Here is a 24,976-nt window from a genome sequence, read left to right as displayed (position 1 = left end):
AGCTTCTGTTCCCCCATTAACTGGGTACCAGAGTCCAGCCACCCTGCGGGGCGTGGGAGAGATGCCCTGGGGACTTAAGGCCCTATTCTTTTCCCTCCCCTTTCGGCCGGACGGGGAGGGAACAGCAGAGGGCATGCAAAGCTGTCCCCCGCAGCACTCTCCTTCTCTCTCTGGTTCTACCCCTGTCCCCATCTCCGTGTGGTCTCTGCCTTTTTGTCCTGCTCTCTAAGGCTGTCTCGGCCTCCAACCCTGTTCCGGTCCCCCCCTTTCTTGGCCCCTAAAGGGGCTGAGCTAGCCAGGCTGCGAGATAAGCGCAGCGGTTGGGTAAGGAGCCCGAACCTTTTGGAGGCCGCCGCTTGCACAAGGAGTGGCCGGCGCCCCGCCGAGGGAACCGACGAGCGGGGCGGGGCTGGGCCCCGTCGGGGGAGGGCTGAGGGGAGGCGGGGCCGGCGCGGCAGGACCCGGAGCCTCCGGCAGCGCGTCGGGCACCTGGGAGCCGACTGCAGCCGCTTAGTGAGGTGAGGACCCCCGCGCTCCCGGGCCCCTGCCTCCCAGACTCCTCCCCATCACCTCCTCGAGAGCGTTCGTGGGATCCCCGGCCCGCTCCGCGCCGGGGGCCCTCCCCTCTCCCCCTCCCCGCCGCGACCGCCCCTCCCTCCGGTTGCCGGCCTCTGCCCCCTCCCTCCTTGCCCCCTCCCTCGTCGTAGCCGGAGCTGCTCCACTCGGCCTGGCCCGCCCCCCCGCACTCCTGCTCCGCGCACCTCCTAGTTCCCAGTCCCATGCCCTCGAGTCGGGCCTGAGTCACCGGGAAACTGGACTCTGAGTCAGGGCGGGAGGCGCAGCACCCCGGCCCTAGCTTGGGGAGGGGGCTCGGCCACAGAGAGGCAGAGAGAGGCCAGAGCTGATGCTGGGGCGAGAGGGAGTCCTGGCCGGGACCCCGCAGGAGAGAAACTGGGAGAGAGCCGTCAGGTCAGAGGCAGAGACAGAAACCTAAATCCAGTTTCATGTGGCCAGAGACACAGATGAAACTGAAGATCTAGTTAAAATTGGAGACGGAGGCAGGGAGAAGCTTAATGACAGAGAGCAAAACAAGGAGAGAGACCAAGATGGATTTAGAGGTAGAGATGGAGATGGAGACGGAGTGGGGTAGGGACAGGGACAGGGTAGAGATAAAACTCAGGGAGACAGAATCCAAGGTAGGTCTAGGTAATAGAGCAGGGTCAGGGTCAGGCTGGTGGAATGGGACAGAGCCTCAGAGACCTGAGTCCAAAGGCATGGGCAGGGCAAAGGAAGGCTCAGAGAAGGAAGACTTGGAGAAAGCAGAGGTAGGGGGATGTCATTTCACATTGTGAGTTCCTGCAGGGTGGGTGCCCCTGTTTGCACACACGTATGTGAGGAGATGCTTCACAGTGAAGACCCTGGTGTACCCCTGGTCCCTCATCTCTCTGACTCAGTTCTCTGCCCCATCCTCACTCCCCAAGTGGCCTCTGCTCAGATGTTGGTACTGCTTAGAGCTCTCTGGGCAGCCTGACCAAGGGAGGCAGGATGTGGGGGCAGCCAGAGCCAGAGGGACAGGAAGGAAGTCTGAGCAGAGACAATAGGTGGAAGGGGAGGGGGAACTGGGAATGTCCAGGATTAGGATGGCCCGAGCCTGTACCTCAGCTCTGGAAACCAGTGGGAGTGGGATCTGCATCTCCCCTCTCCTCTTGTGCCACAGCTGCCCTATCCCCACTCTATGCCACAGCAGGATTAGGGCACATCATGGGCCCTTCCTCCCCACCATCCCCCTTCACCCTGCAGGGGCCGGGTTCCGGCCTCTTGTCCCAGACTTAACTTAGTTGAACGTGCAGTAATGCAGAGGCAGAGCTTTGACCCAGACACAGGGTGGGCAGGAGCTAAGGGACCAACACTGCCATCGATAAGCCAACTTGCTGTGAGCCCTGGGCAAGCCTCTTCCCCTCCCTGGGCCTCAGTTTCCTCATCTGCAAATGAAGGGGTTCACCTGCAATGAGAAAGCATGTTCTCGGATGGCTCTGCCCCCGGATTACAGGCCTCTGGTCATTCTTCTTTGGAGGAAGACTGGAGTCTGGTACCCCTGTGCAGGCCTCAGACTTTGGGACAGGGAGGGGGAATCTCAGCCTGAGCCCTCCCTTCACCCTGCCCCTCCCCCCAGCAATGGCCTGAGCCCCCATGGCTGCCCCTCAGGACCTGGACATCGCTGTGTGGCTGGCCACGGTGCACCTGGAGCAGTATGCAGACGTGTTCCGGCGGCATGGCCTGGCTACAGCGGGTGCAGCCCGGGGCCTGGGCCACGAGGAACTGAGAAAATTGGGCATCAACGCCACAGGGCATCGGAAACGCATTCTGCGCCTGCTGCAGGCAGGCACGGCAGAGGGCTCCCCGGATCCCCAACTGGAAAGCGCCATGGAGCCATCGCCCAGCCCAGCCCCCCAAGCACAGCCCCCAAAGCCTGTGCCTAAGCCCAGGACGGTATTTGGTGGGCTCAGTGGCTCCACCACCACCCAGAGGCCTGGGTTGAGTCCAGCTCTCTGGAGACCAGAAGCATCCAAGAGCCCAGAGCCCAGCCCGAGGTCCCCTCCTGTCCCTCAGAGGTCCTCCTCTGAGCAGCCTTCAGCCTTGAATACTGTGGAGATGATGCCCAATGCCATCTACTTCGGCTTGGACTTAAGAGGCGGGGCACAGACAGCTCAGGACATGTGAGTGGAGTTGGCTCCCTGGGGATCCCATGCTGGGGGCAGGGAGGAACAGGGCATGAGGGCTTGTCCTTCCTTCTCTTTCCTTTAATGACACTAGACCTTTCCCCTAAGGGCCCCAGACAGCTCCCAGACAACTGCCCCCACTCCCGCCCTCAGGCCTGCAACGGGCACAGGTAGGTGGGTTATCATGGGTTGGGGGAAGAGGGGCAGTGCCCTTCAGGACCTCAGACACTCTCACCTGACCTCTTCCCTGTCTCCCCCATTTTCCTCCCGCCAGTGCACATCATGGACCCTGGTTGCCTGTACTATGGTGTCCAGCCTGTGGGGGTTCCAGGGGTCCCCGACAGAAGAGAAGGCAGAGTTATCTGTCAGGAAAGGGCTGAACACAGGTGAGTGGTCCATAGCATGATGATGGCAGGAAGAGGGGCAGCTTGAGGAGCGGTTGAGCTGGTGGTGGCCGTGTTTCCCGTTATTTGTCAAATGTGCATTGAGTGTCCACTGTGTGCCAGCCGGGTTCTTGAGCTACAGGATGAATATGACGGACCCAGTCCCCCATTAGGGAGCTTGTGACTCAGTGGGGACAGACAGGAAATAAAACAGGTAGACAAAGAAATGGATATATGATTTAAAATAGGGAGAAGTGCCTTTCATTCCTTCATTTAACTATCTTTATTGAGCACCTACTGAATGCCGGATATCGTTGTAGATACTTGGGATAGATCAGAAATCCCTGCCCTTGTGGGGAGATAGTTAATTAACAACAGATATAATAAATGAGCTACACCATACGTTAAAAGGTGATAAGTGCCATGGAAAAAATCGAACCGGGTTAAGAGGGCTGGGATGGAGTGAGGTGGGGAGTGGACTGCAGTTTTTCATTAAGAGTTGCCATTATTAAGAGGATGACATTCGAGCCAAACCTTGAAGGAGGTGACGGAGTTAGCCCTCTTCTAGGAGAAGAGTGTTGCAGGCGGGAAGAGTGGCCAGAATAGAGGCTTTAAGGAGGCCAGTTGCCCAGGGGGATCCAGGAGCGATGACAGGGTCGGCCGGGCTGGGGCAGAGTGGGGCAGGGTGGGAAGAGTTGGGGGAGACGCTGCCGTCAGAGAGGTAAAAGGAGCCAGGTGGGTAGGACCTTGTAGGGACTTGCTTTTACTCTAAATGAAATGGGAAGGCAGCCATCGGAAGGGCTTTGACTTACATTTTAAGAATCCCTCTGGTTGCTGTGTTGGGAATGGTCTGTAGGGGGCAAAAGCAGAAGCAGAGAGACTAGTTAGGAGGGTCTTGCAGTGATCTAGGTGAGACATCTCAGGCTAGCGTGATGGGAGTGGAGATGGTGAGAAGTGGTTGGTTTGGGTTGTATTTTGAAGGCGAACCGTCCTGGTAAATTGAGGTGTGAGAGAAAAGAGCAGTCGGGAATGACTTCAGGGGTTTCGGTCTGAGCCTGCACTGTCCGTTGTGGTGGCCAGTAACCCAGCGTGGCTGCTGAACGCATGAAACGTGGCTAGTCTGGCGTGAGCTGTGCTGTAACTATGAAGCAACCACATTTCAAAGATTTAGTTCCACAGCACTGTTCTGAGCAACTGAAAGTCCCTGGAGTTGCCATGGTCTGAGATGGGGAAGACTGGGCATAAAGCAGAGGTAGGTGGGGGGCAGATTAGGAGTTCAGTTTTAGATGTGTTGAATTTGAGGTGTGTACTATACACCCAAGAAGAGGTGGCAAATAGGCCATTGGATATACAAGTCTGGAGTTCGGGGAAGAGGTCCGAGCTGCAGATCCAGATTTGTGAGTTGTCAGCATTTAGATGGGTATATGTAGCTGTGAGTGAGTGTTGATAGAGCAGAGAACCAAGCACACTCCAGTATCAAGAGGTTTGGGAGAAAAAGAACAATCAGCAAAACAGGCTGAAAAAAATGGTTAGTGAAGCAGAGGGAAAATCAGGAGAAGTTGATGCCACAGGAGCTAAGTGAAGAAAATGTACAAGGAGGAGGGAGAGGTCAGCTATGTCAAATGCTGCTGGGAGGTTGGGTAAGTTGAGGACTGAGAATTGACCTCTGGAACTGGCAACATGGAGGTCACTCGGGACCTTGACAAGTGCTGAGGGTGAAAGCTTGATCAGAGTGGGCTCAAGAGAGAACAGAAGGAGAGGAGTTGGAAATGTGAAGACAACATTTTTGAGGAATTTTTCTGCAAAGAAGAGCAGAGAGTTGGAGTGGTTACTGAGAGTAGAAGTGGAGTCAAGAAGGGGGTTTTTATAGCATAGAATGCTACGTATGTTCATAGGTGAATAGGGATGACCTGGTAGAGAGGGAAAACTAGCTGATGTAGGGGAGAGAAAAGGGAGAAAGTCTGGAGCGATGTCCTTGTGTAGGTGAGGGGACTAGGATCAAGTGCCCAGAGGACGGACCGGCTTTAGACAGGGCTATTTATTACAGTACCAGGAGGAAGGCAGTGTGTGTGTGTGGAATGGGGCAGATGAGGCGCTGGGAGTCTGCGGGGGTTCTCGTCTGATTGTGTCAGTTTCTCAGTGAAGTAGGAGACAAATGGGGTAGAGTAGAGGTTCTCAACCTCAGCTGCACTACATCCTGGGGAACTTTTTAAACAACAGATGCCTGGGCCTCATTCCCAGAGACTCAAATTTAAGTGTCTGGTGTGGGGCTCACATACAGGTATTTTTAAGTTTCCCAAGTGATTCTGTGCAGCTGAGGTAAGGAACCACTGGAAAGTGATAGAGAATAATAGAGGACTTTCTGAGAAGGAACACTTGAAGTATGAGAAGAAGCAGCCCAGGGAAGCGTGCTCTAGGCAGAGGGGACACCATGTGCAAAGGCTCCGAACTGGGGAAGAGAATGTGGCTGGACTGTAGTAAGCAAGGTGAGGGCGATACAGGGTGAGGTCAGGGGAGTTGCCACGGGTCTCACTGTACAAAGTGTTGCAGCCCCTGGTAAGGAATTTCAATTTATCCTAAGTGCAAATGGGAAGTCATTGTAGAGGTTCATGCTGGTGAGTGAAATGCTCTCATTTGCATCCTTAAAAGAGCACTCTGGCGTCAGTGGGAGAACGGATGTTTGGTGGGAGGGTGCGAGTGGAAGCAAGTGACCAGTTAGGCGGTTCCCTTCACCTCGGTGAGAACTGATGGGAGCTTGGTGCCGGGAGAGAAAGGCAAGAACTTTCTGGAGAAAGAACCAGTCAGGCTAATTGATGAGATATGGGCAACTGTGGCAGAAAGCCATCTACTCAGCCCTTCCCCAAATTTTCCGCCAAGTAATCCTAATGGCAGAGGCGAAGGACTGAAATTTTTCAAATGCAAAGTCCAGGTGTGCTCAGGGAAGAAGCTCCATGCTGGTGTTTTTGGTTCTCAACCTCCCTGTTCCCCTGTTTGAAAAGCAGATCCAGTACCTGCCAGGCATTCCACTAGGCGCTGAGGGTGGGGCTGTCCAGGGAACTGGGTCTAATGTGTGTCCCTCTCTGTCTTGGGCCCCACAAGGCTCAGCAGGCAGGATCTGGAGGCACGAGAGGATGCTGGCTATGCCAGCCTTGAGCTGCCGGGGGATTCCACCCTCTCACTGCCCGCCCTGGACACGGAGACCAACGATGACCTCATTTCACCCTATGCCAGCTTCTCCTCCACGGCAGACCGCCCCACGCCCCTGCTCAGTGGCTGGCTAGACAAGCTCTCCCCTCAGGGGTGGGGCTGCTGGGAAGGGAAGGGGAGGGGGGCGCGGGAGGCTGCGTGGTGGTGGTGGAGGTCAGGTCCCAAGTGCTCCCAGCTCCTCGGACGCCCCGGGATGCAGCTTCCACCACTTACTGATCTCGGCCCCTGCCTTCCCCAGAAACTACGTCTTCCAGAGGCGCTTTGTGCAGTTCAATGGGAGGAGTCTGATGTACTTTGGCAGTGATAAGGTAGGTCCGGGAGATGCTACATGGGGCCTGGGGAAAGGGAGAGGGAGAGGGAGGGCTGAGGGAGGCCCAGGATTGGAAGGCCAATCCCCCCCTGGTGGGGAGGCAGGCACCGCATGACTGATGTCAGCATCTAAAGGAGCTAGGTTAGCAGCTGTACCCCACTGCTTGCGGAATGAGTGCTGATCTCATTAAAAGTTGGCACTGGCCCCCCCAGGGTCAGCGCACATGGCTGAGTTCCTGTCCCCATGGGCCAATGGTCTGTCCCTCCAGGACCCCTTCCCCAAGGGTGTGATCCCTCTGACAGCCATCGAGATGACCCGCAGCAGCAAGGACAACAAGTTCCAGGTCATCACCTGCCAGAGGGTGTTCGTGTTCCGCACAGAGAGCGAGGGTGAGGGCCAGGGCCTCCCGGGCCAGGGCAGGGCTGGGGAGGCCAGGTGAGCACACAGCCGGCTGACCCGCTTCCCCGTCCCCCGCCAGCTCAGCGGGACACGTGGTGCTCCACGGTGCAATCCTGCTTGAAGGAGCAGCGCCTCCTGGGCCACCCCCGGCCCCCGCAGCCACCCCGACCCCTTCGCACGGGCATGCTGGAGCTGCGTGGGCACAAGGCCAAGGTGTTTGCTGCGCTGAGCCCCGGAGAGCTGGCCCTGTACAAGAGTGAGCAGGTGAGGAGGGCCGGGCTGGGGCCGAGGGGCCTCACCTAGCCCATTCTGGCCTCACTGTGCCTGCCCCCGACCCTGCCAGGCCTTCTCTCTGGGCATCGGGATCTGCTTCATTGAACTGCAAGGCTGCAGTGTCCGGGAGACCAAGAGTCGCAGCTTCGACCTGCTCACACCGCATCGCTGCTTCAGGTGGGGCCCAGACTGGCAGGAGGCAAGGCTCGGGGAGAGACACTGATGGAGGCACAGGGGTGCAGAGGACCTGGGGCCTCCTCAGTAGGATTCAGTGGGCGTGCACTGACAGGAGGCCAGTGAACAGGGTCAAGGATGTCAGGAGGGTCTGGGCTGGCCCACTTGTGGCCGGTGGTGGCACACATGTGGCCAGGGGGATGGAACAGGTCGGGGGGGGGGGTGTCCATGCCCACGGACTGGCTGTCCACCCCTCAGCTTCACAGCCGAGTCTGGGGGGGCTCGGCAGAGCTGGGCGGCCGCTCTGCAGGAAGCAGTAACCGAGACCCTGTCTGACTACGAGGTGGCTGAGAAGATCTGGTCCAATCGGGCAAACCGGCACTGTGCGGACTGTGAGGCCTCCCGCCCGGACTGGGCCGCGGTCAACCTGGGGGTGGTCATCTGCAAGCAGTGCGCAGGTGAGGGCTGGAGCCTGTAGCTGAAATGGGGAGAAGGAGGGAGTTGGGGGCAGGAGGGCTCAGGGTGCCCCTGCCACATGCCCTTCACACCCTAACAGGTCAGCACCGGGCCCTGGGTTCTGGGATCTCCAAGGTGCAGAGCCTGAAGCTGGACACAAGTGTCTGGAGTAATGAGATAGTGCAGGTGAGGAGTCTGAAGAGGAAGAAAGTGTGTGTGGGGGGCCGGGGGTGGGGATGGAAGGAGAGCATGCAGAAAAGGCCTTGGGTCCTGCTTGCGGCAGGATTGGAATGTCTGGGGACTCTTGAGTTCCTGTCACTTGCCTCTGCCCCTTGTCATCCTACAGTTGTTCATTGTCCTGGGAAATGATCGTGCCAACCGCTTCTGGGCAGGGGCACTACCCCCAGGTGAAGGGCTGCATCCAGATACCACCCCTGGCCCTCGGGGAGAGTTCATCTCCCGGAAGTACCGGCTAGGTCTCTTCCGGAAACCCCACCCTCAGTATCCAGATCATAACCAGCTTCTCCAGGTAGGAGGGAGGGCCGGGGCTGATGGGGAGGGGGGAAAGCAGTCTCTGAGTTGAATGCCTAAACTTGCAGTGTGGACTGTTTTAGGTGACAGGAGGACTGAGCCCAGGGCTCTCAGGTTGCGTCTTGGGGTTTCTCCCTGTAGGCACTATGTGCAGCTGTGGCAGGACCCAACCTGCTAAAGAACATGACCCAGCTGCTCTGTGTCGAGGCTTTTGAAGGAGAGGAGCCCTGGTCCCCCCCAGCCCTCGATGGCAGCTTCCCTGGTCTCCTGCCCGCAGGTAATCCCCACAAATGCCTCCTCTCTCTCCCTGCAAGAACTCTCAGCCCCGACCTGAGCCGTGGTTCTTCCGGGGGGGGGGGGGCGGGGGGAGGGGGAGGGGCAATTACCTCTCACCCAGCCCATCACAGTGGTCCAGCCTGGGCAGTTACCCAACCTTCCAGGTCCTCCAGGTCCTATTTCTTGATGTTATGAAATGACCACCGTCTGGAGTGGATCTGGAGGTTTGAGGTGTTAGTGCTGGCCTACCCCTGATGGGATCAACCAGGAGGCCGGGTCCCACCTCCCCAGGGGTAGTCTGATCATAGATATGGTCATGTTATAGAGGCTGGTCTCCAGTAGTCATGCCAAAGGGGCCAAGACACTTACAGGATGGCCCATGCTCTGAGGCCTCCACCCAGAGCTGACTTGTTGTTGACTGGCTGGTGGGGACAGATAGTGGGCAAGGGCTGGCTTAGAAGCCTCGTCACTCCCTGCCACCCTCTTTTCTAATCTAGGTGGTGAGACGTCCCCACTGGGCTCTACTTGCCCATGCTGCCAGTGGAGTTGGGTCCCACTGTCTTGCTTGATTCAATCCCTTCCCAAGGAGGTCAGGCCCTCCCATTACACTGGCTTGACCTGACCACTTCTCCTTCCCCTTGCAGACCCCTCCCCTGGCGTGTATAATGAGGTGGTGGTGCCTGCCACTTACAGCAGCTTCCTGTACTGTGGTCCCATTAGCAACAAAGCTGGGCCGCCACCCCCTCGCAGGGGCCGAGATGGTGAGAAGGGAGCCAAGGGATGCGAGGAGGTGGGCAGAAACCAGGATGGGCACGGGTGTTCCATAGAGGGACAGGGAGGAGAGGACGGGGATGGGACATGCCTTGGAGTGGGCTGGGTGCCGGGAGTCAGAGAGGGACCATGGCAGGTGGCAGCATTGGGTGATGGTTGAGAGGCTGTGCTTTGAAGTCAGACTGTGGGAGTCAAATCCCAACTCTGCTACTTTCTACCCATGTGACTTGGGCAAGCTACTCAAATTCTGAGCCCCAGTTCCTCCTTCTGCAAAACAGGAGTGAATATAAAACCCACCTCATAGAGCCATGAAGATTACGTGAGATCATACACAGGCAGAGGGCTTGGCATAGAATAAATATCTGGTAAATGGGAATTCTGACAGTGGGGACAGAGGTCAGCCACCTGCTGACCATCAGTTTCCTTCTTAGCTCCCCCACGACTGTGGTGCGTGCTGGGTGCGGCTCTGGAAATGTTTGTGTCAGAAAGCAGCCCTGAACCCCTCAACCTCATCCAGCCCCAGGATGTCGTATGTCTGGGTGTGAACCCCCCACCCACTGACCCAAGTGACCTCGACAGGTAACACCTGCCATGTTCCCTGAACTCCCCTTTTCCCTTCCTGAGCCTGAGCCTGCCAGCCCCCTCACTCACCCCCATTCTCCTCCCAGACCTCATCTTCTCTCCAGGTTCCCCTTTTCCTTTGAGCTCATCCTCACTGGGGGGAGGATCCAGCATTTTGGCACAGATGGAGCTGACAGTCTGGAGGCCTGGACCAGCGCCGTGGGCAAGGTGAGATAGCCGATACCCCCTCCCTGACAGCTCATGGTTTCCCTGTCCCCACCTGCCCGCATCCTGTCCTCTCTTATTCCTAAAGCCACTCCTACCCCTTCCACTAACAGCTAAGGTTGACTGAGCGCTTATTCTGTACCAGGCCCTGTGTTAAACGCTGCCCACTCAATGTCTCAGTTAAATTTCACAACAACCCTCAGAGGTAAGGATTATTAATACTTCACACCTAAAGAACTCAGAGGTTATGAAGTCACGTGGTCAAGGTCACAGAGCTAGGAGGCAGCAGAGCACAGGACGAAAATCAGGCCTCTGTCTCCTAAGCTCATGGGCCAAACCTCACTGTGCTGGGCCTCCTCCCACAGAGAGGCTGCCTCTGACTCCCACTCCCTTCCCCCAACACTCAGATCTCCAAGTCCACAGGCAAAGCTGCCTTCATCTGTTCCACCTTCTCCATTCCCAGGCAAGCCACTCTCTCTCCACCCTGCACCCCCTCTGTGGCATTAAAAGTTCAGGTGCGATAGTCAGATATCCTGGGATTTGAGTGCTCCAACTCTCACGTGTGAGCTCTTCCATATGAGTAGAGTGGTGTAAAAGACCCCACCCCCTAGTGTTGAGGATTAAGTGACACACGAGGCCTACACCGCCCGGCACGCAGCAAGCCCTCCACCTGTGGGTGTTGAAGTAGTAATGGCAATGGTGATGACAATCGCTCCCATCCTTTAACAGCTTTTCCCCCAGCCCTGCTCCACCTTCAACTCATCATCCTGGCGCCCTCCTGACAACTCCTTAGAAAGTTGTGTGCTCTGGCAGCCTGCAGTTCCTCCTTAACCCCTTGTGGCTGCCCCGCTCTGCCATACTCTTCTGAGCTGCTACCCTGCAGGTGGCTGGTGACTTGCCCTTGGTAAAGTCCAAGGGCCTCCTTCTGGCCTCACCAGGTAGTCTCTGCATCTCACACTCCTCTGTGGGAAATGCTCCCCTGCTTTGGCTTCTGACCCCACTCTCCTGGTTTGCCTGTAACTCCTCACACCAAGAAGTTATCTCCATATCCTCTAAGGGCTCTGTCATGGCCCTCCCAGCCAGGTCCAAGTCTCTTCTTATTATCTACTTTCCAAAAACCTAGCCCATCCTTTAAGGCAGTGCTACCCTAAGTGTGGTCTGTTTACCCATCCTGGCCCAGGGACTCTGTTATGGCCCATGACAGCTTAAGTACAGGTCTTGAGTCAGCATTTAGAGTCTTTCATAGCAATTTGACAGAGTGATCTTATGTGTGCAATCTAATTTTAAAAATTGGGGGCTTATTTTGTATGTCTTTCTCTTCTCATTTCATTTTTCTAGTAATTCGTTTTGTTGCTTTTTAATGAAAGTGTTAGTTAGTGACAGATTGGAAAATTTTTTTAAAACTCCCTGTTCCTTCACCGCAAATAGCTTGAGAAGCACTGCTTTGAGGTTCACCTCGAATAGTCCTTTCTCCATGAAGCCTCTGCCCGGCCCCAAGGGGGTGGGACTTCCCGGGGCCTCGTGACTCTTCAGTTACAGCATGTAGCTACCCATTCTGTCTTCCCTACATCCCAATTAAGGGCATAAGGCTGCCTGCCACACAGGGGTCTTCTCTGGGTTGGCTGGAGCAAATCAAATTGAATTGCGTTTCTTTCTTGTTTTTCTCCATCCATCTCCTGTCTCCTTCACCGGTCTTTCCTTCACTCTCTCACCATCCCTTTCATTCCTCTGTTTCCTTGGCTTTCTCTCCATGTCTTTCTCTGCCTTTCCCTATCCCTCTCACTCTTACTTCTCTCCCCCACCCCTTGTCTCTTTCCCCATTTTCCTCTCTCCCCTTGTCTTCCTCCCGCCTCACAGTGGTTCTCCCCACTGAGCTGTCACCAGCTGCTGGGCCCTGGGCTGCTGCGGCTGGGCCGCCTGTGGCTGCGGTCCCCTTCCCATACTGCCCTGGCCCCTGGCCTCTGGCTGTCTGGGTTCGGACTTCTTCGTGGAGATCACCTCTTCCTGTGCCCAGCATCGGGCCCTGGCCCCCCAGCCCCCGAGGACATGGTTCATCTGCGCCGGCTACAGGAGATCAGTGAGCAGGGCTGGGGGCAGGGATGAAGGGCGGCTATGGGGGGTTAGGGTGGGTAGTGGACCTTCATCTATTTGGGGGTCCCTATGGGAGACAGCAGGAATAGTGGATTCAGGCACAAGTTCTGGTGTCAAATTGCCCAGATTTAGACCCCCACCTCCATCACTTCCTGGCTGTGTGACCTTGGACAAGTTACTTAACCTCTCTGTGCTTTAGTTGCCTCATCTTCACAACAGGCACAATATTAGGGTTGTAATGAGTTTCAAATAAGGCAATGCATGTAAAACACTTATCACAGAGCCTGGCAGGAGGCATCTTGTAGGTGTTCAATAAATGTTATTTGTTATAAATGTTATTGCTATTATCATTATTTGGAGTTGCTTGCTTGTTGGGAACTGGGAGAAGGGGCTGGGAATTCTTATTTCCTCCTAAAAGAGGAACAGTGTAGGATAGTGTTTTGAGGTTTTGGAGACAAACTTGAATTCTATTTTATAGCAGGTAATCTGAGGCAAGTTACTTAACCTCTCTGAGCTTATGTGTCACCTGTAAAACGGGGATAACAATATGTAACTCACAGGATTTATTGCAGTATTGTTTGTAAGGCTCCTAGCATGGAACCTACATACCTTAAATACTTAATAAATATTAGTCACTATGATGAAGACGATGATGATGATAATGTCCAATAATTCTCCTCCCAGGTGTGGTCTCAGCCACTGACACCCCAGACAAGAAAGAGCATTTGGTTCTGGTGGAGACAGGAAGGTAAGTCTTGCCGCTACCCTTGACTCTGGGCCCTCCTTTCTAGAGCACAGCTCACACCCTCCACCCTGGCCTGCTGGACCACTGCCCACTTCCTCAAAGTCACTTCCCTAGTTCAGGGGCCCTGTCTGGGTTGGGTGTTGTTGCCCCCTGCTGGTGTCTCTGGGAGGTCTGGTCCTTGTGCTCCTCGGCCTCTTAGTCTGAGGACTCCTCTGGAGCTGGCTCTGACTCAGGTCTCTTGGGTCTCAGGACACTGTATCTGCAGGCAGAGGGCCGGCTAGACTTCTCAGCATGGAATGCGGCCATTGCCGGGGCAGCCGGCGGGGGAGGCACAGGGCTGCAGGAGCAGCAGATGAGCCGGGGTGACATCCCCATCATTGTGGATGCCTGCATCAGTTTTGTCACTCAGCATGGTGAGTGGGTACTGGCTGACACTGAGTGGGGGATGGGGAACATGGGCACAGCGGGGGGGCGGGTGTTTGCCCTGTGTGTGTGTGATTTGCCTTCAAAAGCTTTGCCTCCAGAGACTGCAGCCTGACAGCAACGACTGTATGACCCTTGGCCAGCTGCTTTGCTTTTGTGAGCCTCAGTTCCCTCATCTTTAAAATGGGGCTACTAACAGTCTCATCTTCCAAGGTAGTTGTGATAGTGAGATAACACATGTAAAGCATTTAGCGCAGGACCTGGCAGGTAGTGGAGTGTTCCAAGGCAGCTGTTACTGGGGCGTGGGCATGGAACGAGGGTGGCACTGAGTTGTGACTGGAGATGCAGAGCCATGGAGAACAAAGAGGGGGCAGCTACAAGGCAGGAGCCACACTGTGCAGCAAAATCCTTGGGGCTCTGAGCAGAGTTATTCTGTGTGGGAGGTTTTCCAGCCATAAAGGATCATCTATGCAAGGGGTTCCCAGAATTCTTTGTGAGTTTTTGGCCTCCGTTTTATTTTCTTTCCCAAATAAGGACTAAGTTGTATCTTTTTTCCTCGCAAACCCTCTTTAGAAGGCTGGGCTCTTGAGAAGGAAAATTCACAGAAAACTAAGGAGGACAGTCAAGGGGAAAAAGGCATATCCATGCACCGACAAGTAGTTGTGCTTACTACATGGACAATGGATAGTCCGTGGCTAAAGACATTCTCCACGCCTTGGCAGTAGCCTCGTGCACTGACTTCCCCCACTCACTAGACCCCTATCCCCTTCCCAGCCTCCCTCGTGTTCATAAGAGGATTGAAGTCAGAGGCCCAGTGAAAAAGCCCTGGGGAAAGTGTGGGTGTTCTTCCCTGCTCCTCCACAGTTCCTGCAGTGCCACTCTTCGTCCAACAAATGTTTATTGAGCTGCTCCCCTGTGCCAGACACGGGGGATATGGCAGTGAACGAACGAGGAAGGTTCTATGAAGCTTAGAGACTGGTGGGAGAGATGGGTAATAATTAAGAAAACAAATAGTCAGTTCTCGTGATTCACGGTAGTTATATTCTATAAAGTCACTGAAAATACTGGATCAGTGAATGCTGAACTGTTGCCCCAGTGGAAATACAGGGTTCCTGGGAAGTTCTGTTCATATTTTCATTAATTGATCAATATGTAACTTTGTTTTATGTGTGTTTCTGTTTAAAGACACTTTTTTTTAAGCTTCCATCTTTTTTTTTCCTCTTTTTTTTTAAATTGAAGTATAGTTAATTCATAATGTTGAATGTGTTAGTTTCAAGTATATGGCAAAGTGATTCAGTTATATATATACATATGTATATTTATATATATATGTATATATATATTCTTTTCCATTGTAGTTATTATAAGATATTGAGTATTGTTCCAAGCTTTCATCTTTAAAAAAAATTTTTTTATTGAAGTATAATATTAGATAAATTACAAGGGTACAGTATAGTGATTCACAATTTTTGAAGTTTATAGTCCATTTATAGTTATTCTAAAATATTTGCTGTCTTCCCTGTGTTGTACAATATATTCTTATAGCTTATTTTATACCAAATAGTTTGTACCTCTTAGTCCCCTACCCCTATACTGCCCCTCCCCCATTCCTTCTCTTCACCGGTAACCACTAGTTTGTTCTCTGTATCTGTGAGTCTGCTTTAAAGACACTTTATTTAATATAAATTGTTGATTCATTAATTTTGACCTCACAGCCAGCAATACTCAGCAACTCATGCCTGAACAAAGTTTATCTGACACATGTATTTTCTCAACAAGGCACATCACAGCCTTCTTGTGCTTACGAACACTAGACAGCACTTCAGCACTACACTTGGGGGCTAGTTTAAACAGTGAAATCCCCCGCAAAAAAGAAGCATAAGATGCAAAAAATGTGACTTTAACTATACCACGAAATGACACTTGTTTACCATATGAGGCCTTAGCTAGAAACATGTCCATCAGGCAACTCAAAATTTTCTCCACTTGGGCATGTTCATAAGTGACTGCAAAGTGCCACACGTACTGATTTGGGGGTTCCAAATAAACTTTAGCAAGTAGATGAATTCATAAGTATAGAACCTGTGAATAACGAGGCCTGAGTGTAATGTGATTTCAGAGAGTGCTATTTAAAGATCAAAGTGGTGAGGGGAGAGAGAAAGAGAGAGAGTGAAGGGGGCTGCTGTGTGATGGTGTAGTTAGGCAAGGACCTTCTGACGATGAGGGCTGGAGCAGGGACCTGAGAAGCAAGACCACAGAGGCCGATTTCTTCCTCTCTGACCCTCCTACCTCCAGTGTCCACATACCATGAGGCGTGACGGACAGGGTGCTGGGTGGGTGGTGGCGGGTCTTCAGGCAGCGGTGAGCTGAGATGGCAGCTGTTCTCAGGGCTCCGGCTGGAGGGCGTATACCGGAAAGGGGGTGCCCGCGCCCGCAGCCTGCGGCTCCTGGCTGAGTTTCGGCGGGATGCCCGGTCAGTGAAGCTCCGACCAGGGGAGCACTTTGTGGAGGATGTCACCGACACGCTCAAACGCTTCTTTCGAGAGCTTGATGACCCTGTGACCTCTGCTCGGTTGCTGCCTCGCTGGAGGGAGGCTGCCGGTTGGTGCTCCCAAGATCCCTAAGAACTCCTCACTGACAACCAAGACCCAACCAGGAACTCCACCCACCCCACCAGAATCCCTGAGCCTCCCTTGTGGGATTGGGCGGCCCCCTTCCCCCATACTCCCCCACTGGAAGATCACCCAGGGACTCAGCTCAAGGCAAGGTGGGAAGGGGGCAGAAACACATCCATCCTGGGTTTGTTTCTCTAAAAGTCCCTCTACTCTTCCTTCCCTGACCCTCTCCAACCCTTCCCCATCCCATCCCCAGAGCTGCCCCAGAAGAACCAGCGCCTGGAGAAATACAAAGAAGTGATTGGCTGCCTGCCACGGGTCAACCGCCGCACGCTGGCCACCCTCATTGGGCATCTCTATCGGTCAGTACAGCCAGACCCCCTGCAGGCTTCCTCCCTGACCCTTCATCACCTCTGTCCAACCCCCTGGCTTACATTCACATATTCATCCCCCAGATAATTGTTAAGTGAAGGTGTCACAACATAAAGGTTCACAACGTGGACTTTGGAGTCAGACAGACCTAGGCCTTAATCCGGCTCCACTATTCTAGCGCATGACTTTATTTTTTTATTTATTTTGGCCACACTGTGCGGCCTGCGGGATTTTAGTTCCCCAACCAGGGACTGAACCCGGGCCCTTGGCGGTGAAAGCTCAGAGTCCTAACCACTGGACCGCCAGGGAATTCCCTAGCGTGTGGCTTTAGAGAAGTTATTTGCTGTCTGTGAGCCTAGGTTTCCTCATTTGTAACAGGAAGATGGTATAAGGAATAGTATCCACCTCATAGGTTATACGAGATTTAAATGAGATGATTCTTGTAAACTTCTTAACTACAGCCCCTGGCATGTATGTAGTAAGCATTCAGAAATGGTGAGCAATAAGTATTATTTTGTTTTATTTATTATTCTATGCCAGGCAAAGATTAGATGTTGAAGACACAAAGAAGAATAAGATGCACATCTACCTTTACCAGTCTATTGGAGAGACAGAATTTTAAATGATTCCAGGGTGAGCCTCAGCTCTGTTGTACTGATTACACTGTATCACAGGGACTGGACAACTATGGCCTATGGGCCAGATCCAGCCCATTACTTGTTTTTGTAAATAAAGTTTTGTACATAAAATATAAAGTCATGCCCATTCATTTATATATTTTCAATGGTTCCTTTCACCCTACACAGCAGACTGTATAGCCTGAAAGCCTAAAATATTTACTCTCTGTCCCCTTACATAAAAAGTTTGCTGAGCCCTATTTATAAGTCTGTCTCTCCCATAGACCGGGAGCTCTTAGAGCCAGGATTTTGTCTAACTCACTGCCGTATCCCAAGTGCTTAGCTCAGGGCCTGGCATACAGTAGAGACTCAACCGTTTGCTGAATGAAGGGAGGGGTCGATGAACGAGTGAGCGGAAGCTCACTGCATTCCTCATGACCCTCACACCCCTCTGCAGGGTGCAAAAGTGTGCGGCTCTAAACCAGATGTGCACGCGGAACCTGGCCCTGCTATTTGCACCCAGCGTGTTCCAGACGGATGGGCGGGGGGAGCACGAGGTGCGGGTGCTGCAGGAACTCATCGACGGCTACATCTCTGTGTTTGATGTAAGCTTTCCCAACCCCTGAACTACAGTCCCTCTTCCTGGACTCTGGATCCTGCTTACCCTAACAAAGGCCCAGCCTAGCCCTCTGAAGGCCTTCCCCATCAGGAACCACCTCCCAGAGCCCTGGGCCCCAATCTCCTGTACCCATGCTCCTAACATCCTTGCCCCATTGGTTCTTAGCTCGTCTGGCCTCTAACCCTCTCCTACAGGTGCTCCAGTCTTGCACATCTCTCCCTGCTTCCCTCCTTTCCCGGCAGCCCACTCCCCCCCCCCCCGCCAATGCACACACACACACACACACACACACACACACACACACACACTCACACACCCTTTTGGCTCTCCCACAGATCGACCCTGACCAGGTAGCTCAGATTGACTTGGAGGTCAGTCTTATCACCACTTGGAAGGATGTGCAGGTAACTTGTCCTGACCCTAGATTCCCGAGTGGGCCAGGAGGGGACATCAGGATAGGAAGGTGACCTTCTGCTTCTGGACACTGGCCCTCAGCTCTTTGGGACACAGGAAACCCAAGGAGAGGAGTGCTTTGGGGAGGGGGTTTGGTTTAGGATTTGCTCCATTTATTCCACCATGAGGATTCTTTACAAAAGGGTGGCAGGAGCACTTCAGTTTAATGTGTAAGAGATCCAAGGAAGGGTTAGCTAAGTTAGACAAAGAGGTGAGAATAATAACAAATACAGTAGCAAACAGCTGAGGACTAATTAGATTCCAAGCACCTGTAATCTCACTTTAGCATCACCCAACTCCAGGAGGTAGGTAGTCCCATTTTTTCAAAGAAACTGAGGTTTGGAGGGTCACTTATTCAAGGTTGTACTGTAGCAAGTGGCAGAGTTGGAACCCAGACAGTCTGACTCCAAACCTGTCCTCCCAAGCACAACTGCACTGCCTTGGGAAGCTCTGTACACAGTTCCGCCATGCCTGGAGTTTTTTCTCTTTGAAGGACCTGAGCGATGTTTGGAATGAGGGTTGGGAGGAGGCGTCTGTGGGGTGGGGAAGCACTCATGAGGCAACCTGAGGAGTCCTCTGACCTTGATTCTTTGCACCGTCTGGGTCCTCCTGATTTCTTTACCCCTCCCCTCAGCTGTCCCAGGCCGGAGACCTCATCATGGAGGTTTTTATAGAGCAGCAGCTCCCAGACAACTGTGTCACCCTGAAGGTCAGTCCTGAGGGGACAGGAGGGGAGATGAGAGGATGGTGGGGGGCAGGGGCAATGGCCTGACCGGCACGGGTCCTCTGCTCTTGCCCTGACCCCAGGTGTCCCCGACACTGACTGCCGAGGAGCTGACTAACCAGGTACTGGAGATTCGGGGGACGGCAGCCGGGATGGACTTGTGGGTGACGTTTGAGATTCGAGAGCGTGGGGAGCTTGGTGAGTATGACCGTGTGTGTGCGCGTGCACATGTGGTGCGGGGTGAAAGTCACCAAGACTTCTGTGTTACCAGATATGCAGTTGTCCACTTGCTCTTTCTCAGTCCTCTCTGCTCTTTTGGCTTTCGTGGACCCCACAAAACCTTGGTTTCCCTTCCACCTCAGAGGAGGCTTCTCTTTCTCCTTTGCCCAGACTCCAAATGCTGGAGGCACCCAGGGCTCAGTCCTCAACCCTCTTCCTTTCTCTATCTACATTTTTACCTTGGATGAGCTCATCCATTCCCTTGGCTCTAAATGCCATTAATAAGCTGGCCCACAAATGTTTATGTGTGACCCAGACCTCTCCTCTGAGCTCCGGACTCACATATCCAGCTGGCTACTTGACACATCCACTTGTACATCTTATGGCATCTCACATTTAAAACGTCTAAGACCAGGACTTCCCTGGCAGTCCAGTGGTTAAGACTCCACGCCTCCACTGGAGGGGCTGCGGGTTCGATCCCTGGTTGGGGAACTGAGATCCCACAAGCCGCATGGCACAGCCAAAATAAAAAAAGTCTAAGACCAAACTCAATTCCCAGTCCCCTCCCCTAACAAAACACCCAAGCCATTTCCTAGTTTCCCTAACTCAGTCAGTGCACCAGCATTCACCCAGTTATCAAGGCCAGACACTTGGGAGTCCTCTGGGACTCCTTCCTTTCCTTCATCTTCATACACACTGGCCAACTAGACCTCTTGAGTCTTTTCGAATCTATCACCTCTCCATCTCCATCATTACCACTAACCTAGTTGAAGTCACCATGATCTTTCTGCTCCCCAGCATTAACCACTAAAATGTACAGCCCGGGAGAGGGCATAGCTGGCCAGTGTTCCCTTCTCGCCCCCCAACAATCCATTTTCCACGCAGCAGTCAATGAGCATTTCAGGCATAAATCATCATGCTATTCGCATGGTTAAACCCTTCCAATGGCTTCCCATTGAACTTAAAATTCAAACCCCTTATTATAGCCCACAAGACCCTGAATGTTTGGCCCTCGCTTATTTCTCAGACCTCGTCTCACATAACGTGTTCTCTTTGATTGAGCCACACTGACTGTTTACTTCCTCAAGCACATCTTTCCTAACTCAGGCCCTTTGGTCTTGCATTTTGTCACACCTGAAGTCTTCTTCCCCAGATCTCGGCATGGCTTGTTCTTCCCAATCCTTAGGGCCTCTGAGTCTCATCTTCAAATGCCTCCTCTGAAAGGCTTTGCCTGGTCACCCTATCTCAGTAGCTGCCCTGTTACTCTCTCTCAGCTTCTTATTGCTTCTTTCAGAATAATGGTTTGTCTTTAGTTACCTCATTTGCTTATCTGTTATTCTCTGCTCCCTCGCCAGGCTGTGGGCTTTGTGGAGGCAGGCCGTGTGTTTCATGCTCCCCACTGTATCCCCAGGGCAGCCCAGCACCTGGCACAGTCAGTGCTAAATAATGTCTGTGGCTGGATGGTGGAATGGACGAATGAATGAATGAGTGACTGGTGGGTGAGGAGGTGGGGGCTCCAGGCTGTGGATCGATATCTGGTTGATACCTACCCTCATCTTGCCCCTTAGAGCGGCCACTGCACCCCAAGGAAAGGGTCCTAGAGCAGGCCCTACAATGGTGCCAGCTCCCAGAGCCCTGCTCGGCCTCCCTGCTCTTGAGAAAAGTCTCCCTGGCCCATGCCGGCTGCCTCTTCACAGGTGAGCCTCCTGCTTCAGCCCAGCACCTCCCAGGCCTCTTCCAGGGACCCTCCACCTAGCCCTGCCCATCTGTGCCCAGGTATCCGGCGTGAGAGCCCACGGGTCGGCCTGTTGCGGTGTCGGGAAGAACCGCCCCGCTTGCTGGGAAACCGCTTCCAGGAGAGATTCTTTCTGCTGCGTGGCCGCTGCCTGCTGCTGCTCAAGGAGAAGAAGGTGGGCCCTGGGCGAGCAGGGAGGGATGCTGGGTGGCCGTGTGGGAGGAGCCCTGACTGCACTGACCCTGTCACTCCACAGCCCATGTTCTCATCAATCTCATTGCTTCCCTGGCCCTTTGACTTCTGTGACCCTTTGACCTCACACAACCCCAGTGCTTCCATGACTTCTTGACCTCCTTAACCACGATCCTTCTCTCTCACCTCTCAACCTCACTGACTGCCTTCATGTTGTCAGAGCTCTAAACCAGAACGGGAGTGGCCTTTGGAAGGTGCCAAGGTCTACCTGGGAATCCGCAAGAAGTTCAAGCCTCCCACCCTGTGAGTTTTTTTCCCCAGTCCACACTTCTAGAGCCTTCCTGCTGCCACCCTTCTGGCCTTTCTGATCACCCATCACTGTTCTCCTTTGCCTCTCAGGTGGGGCTTCACGCTGATCCTGGAGAAGATGCACCTGTGAGTACCTCCCAGCCTGGCTTCTCCTGTGGCCCCGTCAGGCTCCCTGTCCTCTACCTCCTCGCTTTTTCTATCTTCCATCCCTCTAGTTGTGACCCCTTCCCCTCCTGCTGATTCCCCTCTGATCACCCCCAGCTACCTGTCCTGCACAGACGAGGATGAGATGTGGGACTGGGCCACCAGCATCCTCAAAGCCCAGGTGAGGGGAAGGAGAGAGCTGAGGGGTAGGTCTGTGGGCTCAGCACTAACCCTCAGCACCTCCCATGCCCACCAGTGCCACCCCCTCACCCTCTCTCCAGCACGATGACCAGCAGCCAGTGGTCTTACGACGCCGTTCCTCCTCTGACCTCGCCCGTCAGAAGTTTGGCACCATGCCTTTGCTGCCCATCCGTGGGGATGACAGTGGGGCCACCCTCCTCTCTGCCAATCAGACCCTGGTGAGGTCCCCCTAGCCTGTCCCAACCACTCCGGGTCCCTGCTCATGCCCTTGCCACATTGCAGGAAGGAGTGGCGTGCCTGCCAACCTGGTGCCCCCTCTGCCTTCTCTGTGCCCCAGTCTCTACCCCTGCCTCCTGTTGCCAGGCCTCACTGTGTCTCTGTGTCTCTCTCTCCCTGCCTCCCCACCCCACCTGTGCCCAGCGGCGACTTCACAACCGGAGGACCCTGTCCATGTTCTTTGTGAGTACTGTGCCTGCTCCCGCTGTGTGCCTGTCAACCCTGTGTTCCTCTGTGCTGCCTGAGCCAGTGTGCTCTCTGTATTTGTCCTGATGCAGACCATCATTGAGTGTGTGTGTGTGTGTGTGTGAGAGAGAGAGTGTATTGGGACCAAAAGGAATGAGGAAAACAAGGGATGGTAGGATGTGGTGAGGAAAGGGGGAAGTGGTCACAGGATCTGAGAAATAGAAGGGAAGTGCTTAAGTGAATGCATTTTGGAGTCAGACAGACCTGGGTTCAAGCCCCAGCACCGCCTTTTACTTAACTGTGTGATCTTGGGCAACTTATTTAACCCCTCTGTGTCTCAAGTGTCTGGCCCCTATTTTACCTCAGCTCACTCACCTGCAGTGTAACCATCATACAGGGTCGTTTTTGACATCATACATGCAGAGTATTTTGCAGCATCTGGTAAAGAGGAAGAGCTCAATAAATGTTAGCGATTAATAATCTGGTAACTCTGTGCCTGCCTCTGGTTACCCCATTCCCATCCAGCCGATGAAGTCATCCCAGGGGTCTGTGGAGGAGCAAGAGGAACTGGAGGAGCCTGTGTACGAGGAGCCGGTGTATGAGGAAGTGGGGGCCTTCCCCGAGCTGACTGAAGACACCTCCACCTCATTCTCCATCACGCCAGAGCGGACAGCCAAGCCAGAGACCCCACTGGCCAGCCAGAGGTCCTTTGATCAATCTCCTCTGTCCAAAGCAGGCCCCCTGGGCTGGGAGGAGAAACCACCTGAGCCCCCTCCAGGGCCCCCTTCAAAGAGCAGCCCCCAGTCACATGGGTCCCTGGAGGAGCAGCTGCTCCAGGAGCTCAGCAGCCTCATCCTGAGGAAAGGAGAGACCACCGTAGGCCTGGGCAGCCCCTCTCAGCCCTCCAGCCCCCAGCCCCCGAGCCCCAGTGGCCTTCCGACACAGACGCCTGGCTTCCCCACCCAAGCTCCCTGCACTTCCAGTTCACCCCCCAGCCAGCCCCTCACATGACCCTGGGACCAGCAGTCTGAGGGGTAGGTAACCAAAGACCCAAGCTCTCCCCATGGCAGACACTGCTGGAAGCATCCTTTGCCCTGGTTGATAAGACTCTAGAATCCAGTATGGTGCTGTGGAAGGAGCACGGGGCCGAGAGCTCCCAAGGCTGCGTCTTGCTCAGAGAGAGGCAGGTCATGGTGCCTCTCTGGGCCTCCGCTGACTTACCTGTACCATGAAGTAACTGAAATAAGGAGAATGGTGAATCTCAAACTGTTTCTCAGAGCTGTAAGCCCCACATAGTTTCCCTCGAGAAGGGCAACTTCCGCTTTATGTATTTGATATGTAGGAGTTCTGTGAGAGATTTTGGGTTTGAAAAGAATGGTTTTATGCAGTAACAAAAAAAAGATTTGGAAGGCACAGATTTGAATGATCTCCAAGTTTATCCTACCCCACCTTCAACATTCAGAGACTACAGTGAAGCCCCAGAGTGGGGAGGTTGATTAGGGCTGGGAACTGGGGCAAAGAGGAGCCAAAAAGGATGGGTCACTGTTAATAAACCTTGGAACAAAAAGACTGCCATTTTTTACTTCATTCATTCATTCAATTATTCAACAGATATATATTGAACACCTAATTGGTGCCAGCTATTGAGGATACAGTGTGAACGAAAGAGATGGGGGTCCTTGCTTTAAGGGGAACAGAAAATGCGCACACAAAGTCAGGGCTGTGAAGAAACTAAACCAAAGTGATGTGCCTGTGGAGGTGACATTTGGGCTGGGTGGAAGGGGAAAGCCTCTGTGAAGAGCTGAAATGTAAAGGTAAGAAGCCAGGCATGTGGAGTGCTGGGAGAAGGAGCACTCCAGAAGGAAAGGGAAGGCAGTAGGCATGAAGGCTCTGCAGTGGGAAGGGAGTTGGCATGTTGGGGGAAGAGCAAGGAGGCTGGAATGGCTGGAGCACAGTGAGTGGGGACCTGGAGAAGAGTATGGGCTGAAGGGGGAAAGACTGGCAGGGACCCAATGATGAATAGCCTTGTAGACCATGATTTTATTCTGAAGCAATTGAGGAGTCTTAGGGAAGAGAGGGATGAGATTTTGCTTCCTTTTAAAAAAAAGATCGATCACTCTGGCAGTTTTCTGAACAATGGGTTGTAGGGGGAAGACTGGAAGCAAGGAGGCCAGATATCAGACCAGGAGACTGATAATGGGGGCTTGGACCAGGTTGGTGGTTCTGGAATTTGAGGGAAGTTGATCAATGGGAGATAGAACCTATAGGACTTGCTGATGGATGGAAGGTGGGGGTAGGAGGAAGGGTACATAGACTCTGGCTTTCTGACTCTCCTAACTGGATGGAGAATGGTTCCATTTAGTATGTTACGTGGGGGAGGTGACTGGGGAAGGATCAGGTAGAAGGAGCCGTTTGAAAGTTTGAGGTACCTATTTAGATAAAGTGGTGGTGTCAGGTGAGCTGTTGGAAATGTGAATCTGGAGTTTGGGCCACAGATATCTGCCTTTTCCAAGTTGGGGGTGTGGTGAGGAGGTGTGGGCCATGGATAGGTGAGGAGGATGAGGAAAGTGTGTGTGCAGATCCTCAGAAAGCAGTGCCAGGGCAGGGATAGGGGGTATGTCCTGGGGTGCAGAACCTTAAGGGCAGGCCCTAAAGGCGATAGGGGCTTTCTGGGTTGCAAGTCCCCACTTTCATCTCCCAGCTCACGCCCACTCGCTGGTTTCGTTTCCACTGGCCCTGTCTTTTCCTCTGGTAATGGTTCCTTCCTGG

At 53.6% G+C, this 24,976-nt stretch overlaps 1 protein-coding gene across 1 annotated transcript; it reads left to right on the top strand.

Annotated features, from left to right (window-relative positions):
• The first annotated feature begins 423 nt into the window (after positions 1 to 423).
• ARAP3 (ArfGAP with RhoGAP domain, ankyrin repeat and PH domain 3) lies at positions 424 to 23,774 on the top strand. The gene is made up of 33 exons (XM_082378616.1): positions 424 to 518; positions 2,174 to 2,717; positions 2,829 to 2,890; positions 2,995 to 3,106; positions 6,203 to 6,403; positions 6,549 to 6,618; positions 6,889 to 7,009; positions 7,099 to 7,283; positions 7,363 to 7,469; positions 7,725 to 7,924; positions 8,023 to 8,108; positions 8,269 to 8,451; positions 8,595 to 8,730; positions 9,374 to 9,490; positions 9,932 to 10,079; positions 10,187 to 10,289; positions 12,144 to 12,363; positions 13,062 to 13,125; positions 13,372 to 13,535; positions 15,934 to 16,146; positions 16,417 to 16,522; positions 17,607 to 17,754; positions 18,104 to 18,172; positions 18,856 to 18,930; positions 19,029 to 19,143; positions 20,733 to 20,861; positions 20,941 to 21,074; positions 21,312 to 21,394; positions 21,491 to 21,526; positions 21,662 to 21,725; positions 21,826 to 21,963; positions 22,166 to 22,204; positions 22,733 to 23,774. The coding sequence occupies exons 2-33, from the start codon at positions 2,191 to 2,193 to the stop codon at positions 23,216 to 23,218; spliced, it is 4,641 nt and encodes a 1,546-aa protein (XP_082234742.1). The 5' UTR covers positions 424 to 518; positions 2,174 to 2,190; the 3' UTR covers positions 23,219 to 23,774.
• Positions 23,775 to 24,976: the final 1,202 nt, after the last annotated feature.

This window comes from Balaenoptera borealis (assembly GCF_965194805.1).
Source record: "Balaenoptera borealis genome assembly, chromosome: 2".
Taxonomy (NCBI): Eukaryota; Metazoa; Chordata; class Mammalia; order Artiodactyla; family Balaenopteridae; genus Balaenoptera; species Balaenoptera borealis.
This window is presented reverse-complemented; position numbering and strand designations above follow the sequence as displayed.

Bases quoted from the DNA above. Each gene is read 5' to 3' on its own strand.
- ARAP3 (XM_082378616.1), top strand. From the start codon at position 2,191: ATGGCTGCCCCTCAGGACCTGGACATCGCTGTGTGGCTGGCCACGGTG. The intron at 7,010-7,098 runs GTGAGGGCCAGG...GTCCCCCGCCAG, and splicing joins GTTCCGCACAGAGAGCGAGG to CTCAGCGGGACACGTGGTGC. The intron at 10,080-10,186 runs GTAACACCTGCC...TCTTCTCTCCAG, and splicing joins GACCCAAGTGACCTCGACAG to GTTCCCCTTTTCCTTTGAGC.